General features: G+C 35.6%; 1 protein-coding gene across 1 annotated transcript; it reads left to right on the forward strand.

Annotated features, from left to right (window-relative positions):
* Positions 1–2,848: 2,848 nt before the first annotated feature.
* Positions 2,849–8,610, forward strand: LOC107657267 (ras-related protein Rab-18-B-like). Its single transcript, XM_016445299.1, has 6 exons — positions 2,849–3,020; positions 3,267–3,322; positions 5,463–5,524; positions 5,821–5,883; positions 6,076–6,142; positions 6,948–8,610. Exons 1-6 carry the CDS (start codon positions 2,953–2,955, stop codon positions 7,118–7,120), a joined length of 489 nt encoding a protein of 162 aa, XP_016300785.1. The 5' UTR covers positions 2,849–2,952; the 3' UTR covers positions 7,121–8,610.
* Positions 8,611–9,896: the final 1,286 nt, after the last annotated feature.

Below are 9,896 nucleotides of genomic sequence, written 5' to 3' on the forward strand. Positions count from 1 at the left end.
GGAATTTATACTTTTATTCAGCAAGGATGCATGAAATGCATGAAAGTGACAGCAAAGACAAAATATTTATTTCAGATTAATGCTGTTCTTTTGAACTTTGTTCATTAAGGAATCCTGAAAAAATGTAGCATGGTTTCCACAAAAATATTCAGCAGCACAACTGTTTTCACTGCAAAAAATGCTTTTCTAGCTTAGATCTTTTGTCTTGTTTCCAGCCAAAATATCTAAAAATTCTTAAATCAAGAAGGATTTTCTAGACAAGTAAAAATGATTGTCTTGTTTTCAGAAAAAACAAGTCAAAATTAAGCGAGTTTTTGCTTGAAACAAGCAAAATAATCTGCCAATGGGGTAAGAAAAATAATCTTGTTTCAAACAGAAAACAAGATTATTTTTCTTACCCCATTGGCAGATTATTTTGCTTGTTTCAAGCAAAAACTCGCTTAATTTTGACTTGTTTTTTCTGAAAACAAGACAATCATTTTTACTTGTCTAGAAAATCCTTCTTGATTTAAGAATTTTTAGATATTTTGGCTGGAAACAAGACAAAAGATCTAAGCTAGAAAAGCATTTTTTGCAGTGTTCAGCATTTATAATAATAACAAAAGATGTTTCTTGAGTGTCAAATCAGCATAATATAATGATTCCTGAAGACTGGAGTAATGGCTGCAAAATATTCCGCTTTGCCATCACTGGAATTAAAATATATTAAAATAGAAAGCAGTTATTTTAAATTGTACTAATATTTCACAATGTTACTGTTTTTCTCCATTTCTAATCAAATAAATGCAGCCTTGGTGAGCATAACAGACCCCAAATTGTTGAATGGTAGTGTAACACTAGAGGAAAGAGAATTATTATTATGATTTTATGTTATCATGAACACAGAACATCTCAGATTATGGTCCACAATTTACAATCTAAATATATTGTGCGCAAAGTTCACTGGTCTCAATCGGTAATCACTTAAAAGTCTATAAAGTCTGTTTCTTTCTTCAACAAGAAGCCATTAATGGAAGACAAAATCTTCCAAGTATTTATTTGTAAATGTTTAAATAAATTTAAACCAGTCTGTGTTTGTCTGTTGATGTTTAGTTATGCCTTTCATTGGGCTTCACACTAGTTGTAGAGAGCAGCTTCGGGATATCTGTCTTAAGATAAATGTAAATTATGGAATGTGATCATTCAAAGCTTGTTCTTTACAGAAAAAGTGTAATCTGTATGAAAGTTTTTTACCAGCCTCTCCTCCTCCTCGATGTCTGGCCCATTATTTTCTATCCAGTGGTCTGGCCAAACTTTTGGCTATGGTGAGAGCAGCCCATGGGGAATAGGGCAGCTCAGGCCAGGGTGTGGTCCTCTTCTGGCTGACTGCTCTGGAAACTGGGCCTGAAAGTACCGCTACACTTCCCCTCCGCCGAACACACTGCAACCACTGCACTGAAACAGCTGAAACACCAGAACACTGCAATGCATCATACACTGACAGTTATACATGTACTGTATGCTAACACAAATAACACAGCGGGCATATGTGAAGTTTCATTATAGTTTGCAGTCTTAAGCTGTGCATGTGCAGGTGTAAGAGCTTGCAAGTAATCCGTTTGCGAACAAAAGAAAAGTTCAGGCTGTAATCTGCTTTGTTTTGACCACTCAAAGTCCAGCCACCTGATGTACTGAAAATGGTGCTTTTAAGCAATGCTTAAACTCTTGGTGCTTAATTTAGACCTACTTTTGTATTAATGTTTAAGGCACATTTATAACTCTTTGTTTATTGTGCAGTGAAGTTTGGCTTTTGATTTGAAGCTACACATTTTCAAGCTACGCTACACGCAGGGTGCTGTGTAAATATAAACCTTTTCTGCTTGGGTCAGAGCTTCTTTTTTTTTTTTGTCCAGTCATTTTGTAAAAGTCGGCACTGGATGAATGTACCAAACATCATATACATCAGTATATTTGTAAAGGACAACATTAAGTCACCTTTGTCTCCAGCTCAAAGTAGATGAGATGCTTCAGTCTTTCTGCACAGCTGCTTATTCTGTAGTCAAAGTGATTTACTGATTTGACAAAGTAACATAAAACCTTTAGATTGAGTCAGCTTTCAGCCTCACTTTGCAAAAGTAAAGGAATGTGGAATGTGAAAACTTTGCTTTAAATGTCATTTTGCTTTGAGGGTGGGAGCAGCAAAGACACCATTGTTTGTTTTGCACCTTATGGATATTACTCTGTTTTATTTTGCTGATGACTGTTGTCAACTTGGCAACAAAAAGACTGTACATAGAAATAATTAAACTGTTTTAAAAATTGCTTGTGTGTTCCAATTTGTGTATTATTACAATGCGCGATAGACCATAACTGGCAACATTTCTTTTGTGAGACTATAATGATCCACAATCACAATGACCCTCTTATGTTTCACTCCAGCAGTTTACTATTATATTACACACTAAAAATTAACAGGGCCTGAATTTTGTTCAGATTTTGGTTCACATAAATCTAGCCAAAGATGGAAAGTTTCCTTTAAATTCCTTTAAAATTGTTATTAAATTCAGTGACTCACACAGAACACTGGCGACCTCATGCGTACGAAGATAAAACAATCAGATTATTCAGATTTCTCACTTTTTAGATGGTTTTGTCACGTGGTATCTGTTACTTTTCTCATCACTAGTCAAGATGGCCTAATCAGAGTTGTTTTTAAATAAAGATTTTAAAATGTATTGTATAGAAATGTCTTTGAATGGTTTCCGTTTGTGCGTCTAGCATAAAGATAAACAATTATTATAAAACTCCGCTAGATGGCAGAGTCGTGTTTTTCAGATGTTTACCACCATCGATAGATTTTACCGAAGAAGAGAGAAACGTTTGGCCCTCGAATAATAGTTGTGCTTTTCCATTTTCTATATTTGTATTCATATCGACAGTATTTTTTGCTCATAGTGGCATATTTCGGAAAACATGAATGAGGATATTTTGACCACTCTGAAAATACTGATCATCGGAGAAAGTGGAGTGGGCAAATCCAGGTATGAGATTTAAGATACTTAAAGTTTACAGATGTCATCCGATGGAACAACAACAACAACAACACAGATGCTTATATTAAAGCAACCTGACCTCGCTTTAGTTAGGAACCACTGAATGTTTGTGAATTCAGTCTTCTCAAATTCCCATACCACAAATAACAAATTTGCAGATGTGTGTTTGTGTCAATTTGCTAGTAAGAAGGAAAGTCTCTGATTCACCTTTCTTTCCCCTTTTCTCTTTCTTAGTCTTCTTTTGAGATTTACAGATGATACATTTGATCCAGAAATTGGTGCAACAATTGGTAAGTCTGTAAAATCATATGACTAAGGTAATGTTGCTAGAGGTCCAAAATATGTAAATTCAGGTTTAAACAGCAGTATTCTCATCCTTTGTAGCTAAAACAGACAGTCACATTGTGTTTTGAGTTTCTGATAACTGACATGTAAAAAACAGGCATATACAGTATATTACAAAGTACAGTATTATATATTGATTAACAGGCATTGATTGCCATCTAGTTCTGTATATGGGTTATAAATTGTTTACAGATCGCAGATTGCTTGTTGTGTGAGCATAAGAAGTTTCTTGGTTTTTAAGTTTGTTTAATTATGTGCCTTTATAATGTAATGAGCACAGAAACCTAACCATCGCAGGACACATTGACGTAAATCACACATGCTTCTCTAGTGCTGGTCTTACTTGAAAAACAGCTTTACTTGCATTGTTGAAATTCTGGACCTATAAGTGAAATTTTACATTTTGAAAAGAATATTTATCCATGTCAAATCCTGTTGAACAGCTGCACTTCTTCACTAGTGTCTTTACAGTGGAGATCAATGTATACAGTGGGTACGGAAAGTATTCAGACCCCCTTCAATTTTTCACTCTTTGTTATATTGCAGCCATTATTCTGTGTTTTTCTGTCAATATGGGGTGCTGTGTCTACATTAATGAGGAAAAAAAATTAACTTAAATGATTTTAGCAAATGGCTGCAATATAACAAAGAGTGACAGATTACAGTGGGTCTGAATACTTTCCGTACCCACTGTAATCTGGTCACACTTTAGTCTGGGGACCAATTGTCACTATTAACTAACTATTAACTACATTAACTGTAAATTTGCTGCTTATTAATAGTTTGAAAGGTAGTTGTTAATTTTAGGTATGGTGTAGGATTAAGGGATCAAAAATATGGTCATGCAGATGAAGGTATTAATATGTGTTTTATGTATACGAATAAACAGCCGATGTGTTAGTAATAAGCAACTAGTTAATAGTGAGAGCTGGTCCTTAAAATAAAGTGTTACCTTACCTTATACTCTATGTTGTGGAAGTTCATTGGTTGTTCAAAGCAGTGGCTGTTACTTTGACATTTAGGTTGACGTGTGTTGATGTGACCGCCGTTTTCTTTTCAAAGCCCCCCAATCCAAACCAAACAAGTCCAGATCTGCTTCTTTGGCTTCCTCTGGTAAATCTGTCCATGCTGTGTTGAAATTCAGGAGTACTTCATGCCTCCTGATCTTTCATTCACAGAGTGCTGAGAGATTGATTCCCCTGTCATCTTTACACATACTTTCATTTTTCTTTTATGAATGTAAATCACTTATGTTTGTAATTGATGTGGCTTTGCTGAGTGATGAGACAGGTGGTTGAGTCATCCTATTTTCTTTTTATCTGTACGTAATAAACCCACAATTCCCCATTCAGCTATATATTCTGGTCTTTCTAACTTTAGTCGCTCTGGGCTTGTTGCCTGACAAATATCTGGGTCCATCAAAAATTAAATCTGTCTCGCTATATATGAATGGTTTTATCATAATCCTCATAAAACATCTAGACTGTATTTCCATATATGCTTGTGAATCTTTTTTTGAATATTCCACCTGATTATTTACATTTGCTAGTGTTTGTATGTGTTTGTCTGTTGTAACCATTTTTTGGGGACTAATTTTGTAACCATATTTGTACCCAGTGTAAACCTGACAAAACCTCCCAAAACCTTCTTTTGAGGATGTCCTCATTTGTAAAAATTGTAAATAAAGTTTTTTTTTTTTTAATGTTTTCAGTTAAGGCTAGGGTTTGGTCACAGTACATTTATAACTAGCTGTATATAAAACTCTTGCATCTACACTTGACCTTCTAAAACAAGCACTCTCTATTCTATTTCTATTCTATCCTATCTACTTTTTAATCTTTTTAGTTATTATTAAAAAAACAAAAACAAAAAAAACCCTTGCTATATGTACTTTGTTAGACTAACCAGAACTTGTCACAGCACTTACATAATGTTACTCTTTTGTTGGTTTGATTGCATCCATTGTTATCATGTGTAAGTCGCTTTGGATAAAAGCGTATGCTAAATGATTAAATGTAAATTTAAAACAATGAAAGCTAATATGATGTTCTATATGTACTAAACACATAATTTATTTCCATTAAGGTGTGGATTTCAAGGTGAAAACCCTGGCTGTGGATGGAAACAAAGCAAAGCTAGCAATCTGGGTGAGCAGTCAATCATATTTTATCCCTACATTTAGAGTGGCACAGATTTATGTTTTGCGAAGGTTAACTATTTATTATTTAGTTTCCAGGGAAATCATGTCTTAGTTTGGACATGACTGTATGAGACAGATAATGCTTGTATAAACTTTTGACTGTGTTTCACTAATATAACACAAGATGGCTGTGTTGTTCCTTCCTTTTTTCCTGAAGGCAGGCGGCTCCTTTTGTAACGTCTTTATAATTCAAAATATTCATTGTTACGTTATTTAACACTTGATTTTGTTTCGTGTTTAAAGGACACAGCAGGTCAGGAACGTTTTCGAACTTTAACACCCAGTTACTACAGAGGAGCTCAGGGTGTCATTCTATGCTCTCTGTTTGCTTTTTCAGCTTCATCTCTACACTGCTCTATACATATCTACAAAAAAATAGTAGTTATTCTGGATTGTTAAATACATAATGCTTATGTAGACATGGAAAAATGGTTCTGTATTTATAACTCTAATGAAAATGATGTCTAATTCTGAGCTGTTTTTCCTCTGTCTGCGTAGGAAGACCGTGAGCTAGAGCGAGAAGAGGGTCTGAAGTTCGCTAGAAAACATTCCATGCTTTTCATAGGTGAGTAATCACTAAGATGTTCCCTTCATCCTGTGATGAGTTTCTTGAGCCCTCATTATTCACTAATACACAAGCTTTAAATAGGAATACACTGACATTTTATTTTGGTTTCATTTCCCATATTTCATTTCAAGATTCATCATCTTCACACATGGAAAAATCAGACATTTGCCATAAGCTAGTTTATTCAACTGCCGTAATACTCACATGCTACTATTTTTAAACACTTGTGCCCATTTGCTAAAAAACAAAGATTATGCTATTTAATTGAGAGATGGATTATTTGTATAAATTGAGCATTCATTTATTATGACAGTTAATTCAAATCAGACTTTACAATGGTTCTGATTTATTTCTCATTTTTGAGCTTGTGTAATCGTAACAGCCCTGTGTATGTATTTGTGGGTGACGTCCTGCATTCCTCTGCGCTGTGGGTTTGGTTTGTAAGTCATGTGACACGCCACATTAGTGGGTATGTAAGCAGCAATCTGTCTGAATTAGCTGTGAAGCCCTCACACCAAATGAAATCTGCAGATGGACACCATGGCTGTGGCCCGTGTGCTTGAGGCCAATGCTTTGTTTTTCAGATTGAATGTTTCCTATTCACTTCTACTTTCTCCTGACTTTTAATATTAAAGACCAAGTGTTTCTTATGTTTTTGCAGGACACTATTCTTACTATTCTTTTTTTGGTTTTGTATTTGTTTTGAAAGAGATTATTCAGCAAGGCTGCATTAATTTGATAGTAAAGACATGTATAATGCTACAACAGATTTCTATTTGAAATACATTTTGTCTCTTTGCAGAGGCCAGTGCTAAGACGAGAGATGGTGTTCAGTGTGCATTCGAGGAGCTGGTGGAGAAAATCCTGCAGACTCCAGGCTTGTGGGAGAGCTTGCACAAGACAAGAGGTGTTGCCCTGTCTGAACTCTCTGAAACCGGTCAAGGAGGCTGTGGAGCATATTGCTCACTTCTCTAACACACAAACTGCTGTTTAAACAGTGCAGGTTAGATTAGTTAACGCATACGTATGCAGGATACATAAACCTTTTTTGGCCTATATATCTGTGCAAGCACACAAGCAACACTCATATCTCATGCTTAAAGCATTATCATTTAACGGGTCCAGCGATATAAGGACGATCACTGGAAAACTAGATAAGCCTTAGAGGGGACCTTTCACACATTTTTTAGCGATGAAATTCATTTAAAGAGCTCTATTGAAGGCACGCTCATCATTTTTATTCAGGAGGGAGATAAAAAACTTGATTACTCTATTATACCTCAGATCAATTTGCTTCTCAGTTTGTATATTTCTCGTAGTGTTTTACTTTGTTTTGTCCCAGTGCCTGTGTTTCTTATTTAGGGAGAGGTAAACACTCATCAGTTTAACTCGACCTTTCAAACTGCTGGAATGAGACCTCAGTAGAACAGATTTCCATCAACATGCCCTCGCTTGATGTCTGCAACGTGCGGAACTCCGTTCCTTCTTTATCTGTCCATCTTTGGATCCCACTTTTTCCTACTGTCAATCACTTGTTAACTCTCTTTCCTCTCTCTCGCTACATGTATCTGTCTTCAATTCAGTTCTATCAGTTCCGTCTCTGTTTCTCCACGTCCCTCTCTACAGAATAATAGAGTTACCAAGGATTTTGGATTTGAGTTTTACTACTTTTATTGACTTGGACCGCCCACATAAAAATATGTTTTTGAAAAGTTTATAAATCAAACAGATTGGCACAACAAGTTTCTGCTGTACATATAAATGAGGGTAAAAAATAACTGGAATACCATAGAATAGATTAAGGCTAAGAGAAAAGGCTAATTTCTTTCTTTTGAATATAGGAATATTTTCGCCTGCAGATTCAGGGACACTTATTGTCTTGACATGTCTGTCCATCTCAGAGAAAGGAAAAAATTTAAGAAAATTCTTAGAGTGAGTCATTAGGGTGTGACTATAGATGGCTGGTTTTCTCACACAGAGAAATGGAACAAAAGAACAAATTTAGAAATAATAAATGTTCGCCAAAAAAATCTATGACACTTAACAGCGATGCCAAATGAATATTTCCATTCTCCTAGTTTAATCTGCACTATCCGATCTGGACTATTTAGTCTGTTATGTTTGTTTTAGAGAGACATCCAGGGGGTCCCAGATGTCTGGTCTTGTGTTCGTAGCTTAAAAACTGGGTGGTAAATTCCTGTTGAGAGCCAACCTCAGTTACAGCAGTTTCAGAAAGTGTGTGGCACATGTGGAAGGAAACGCTGGGTTTGTATATACACCCACAGAGTATTTTCATTTTTGCGCACTTCTGCATTGCTCTTCACTTGTTTTGAAAATGCAAATTATTAGGCAATTATAAATGTATCGTATAGTTTCCAGTTGCATGCAGTGATGTCTTCTGTGCTTTTTATGGCATTTATATGTAATGGTTTATGTTTTGACCAATCACTGCATATAAAAATCATCCCATATTTCCATTCATCTGAGGAATTTAACTAATTTTGGTTTGGATTCCTTACATAATCATAATTTTCTATTTGTATGCAAGTTATTGCTATTCAGCACTAAATCCAATGAAAACGCATTTACGCAATATTGCATACTGTTATTGCACATTCACTGCTGTATGTAAATATTTGCTGATGATGGTCATAAATACATTGTAATGTTGATGTTTGACACTATAATGCTGCACTTAAAATGACAATATTTTGTCTTTGAATACCTTTTTCTCTCTCTCTTTCACTTTCTCTCATACCTTTTTCCAGCAGTGAGTTCTTGTTAAATATGACCCACCACAGGAATGTATCTCCAGGCCTCTGCGATTTCACCGTTTCCCGTTACATTTCTGCATGAATTCTGTGTAGTGACTGAAGTGTTTGCTTATTCATATGTTCAGATGGCATCGTCATATGATTTCCGCACCCGTTCGATGTGGATGAATCCAAATTATTGCATTTGGACAGACAGGCAGGTCCAGTAACCATAGTGATTGCAGGTTTTTCACCGTAGATATGTCTTCAGAGCCATTTGAGCAGGAGGTGTGTAATTCCAAGTTGACAAATGAAGGCCTAGCTGAAAGATCTCCTTGGATTAAGTACAAAATGATTTGAAGAAAGTATGTGTCGATCATACATCAGCGACGCTTTGCGGTGTCTATACTGTATTGTTCTTATATGACTGGCTGTCCATAGTAGTCCTGTAATTCAGTACGTTATATTCCCCCTGAAATCTTCTCTAAATGCTCCCACCTGTCAGTTTGACCTTTCTCTTGGATGAGGAAGGGATATTCCAGGCACAATATTATAATTGCATAATATAATACTGAGGCCTAATTACTCTGCTGGTTAGGGTAGCTAAAAGCCTGGTTTGGACCAGTATGCTGAGGTTCAGTGTCCAAAATTCAACATGTGCGGGTGACCAGCCATTCTGGTCTTTTCAGGGTAAGGAATCCTAGGATATAAATCAACTTTCTTAGGTCCCTTTGTTGAGTTTTTAATGCTGTATTCCTTTCTGTTCAGCCATTTTAGGTTATTCAATTTTAGTAAATTATTGTTTGTTTGCATTATCTGCTTATTTTAGGCAGAAATCTGTGGAATTTCATGAAAAGGGTTTCTAAATCTCCAGAGCTGGAAATACTGCACTATTAATTTTATCTTAATGCATAATACAAAAATAACTTTACAAGTTGCTGAGGTCTGAGGCAGTGTTAATTTTTCCTTGTTTTTTGACAAAAATATCCTGTAAATAT

Source organism: Sinocyclocheilus anshuiensis, unplaced genomic scaffold, assembly GCF_001515605.1.
Source record: "Sinocyclocheilus anshuiensis isolate Anshui unplaced genomic scaffold, SAMN03320099.WGS_v1.1 scaffold159, whole genome shotgun sequence".
NCBI lineage: Eukaryota > Metazoa > Chordata > Actinopteri > Cypriniformes > Cyprinidae > Sinocyclocheilus > Sinocyclocheilus anshuiensis.

Coding starts and splice junctions, on each gene's coding strand:
- LOC107657267 (XM_016445299.1), top strand. CDS start 2,953: ATGAATGAGGATATTTTGACCACTCTGAAAATACTGATCATCGGAGAA. Junction 5,525..5,820: donor AAGCAAAGCTAGCAATCTGG/GTGAGCAGTCAA, acceptor TCGTGTTTAAAG/GACACAGCAGGTCAGGAACG. Junction 5,884..6,075: donor ACTACAGAGGAGCTCAGGGT/GTCATTCTATGC, acceptor CTGTCTGCGTAG/GAAGACCGTGAGCTAGAGCG.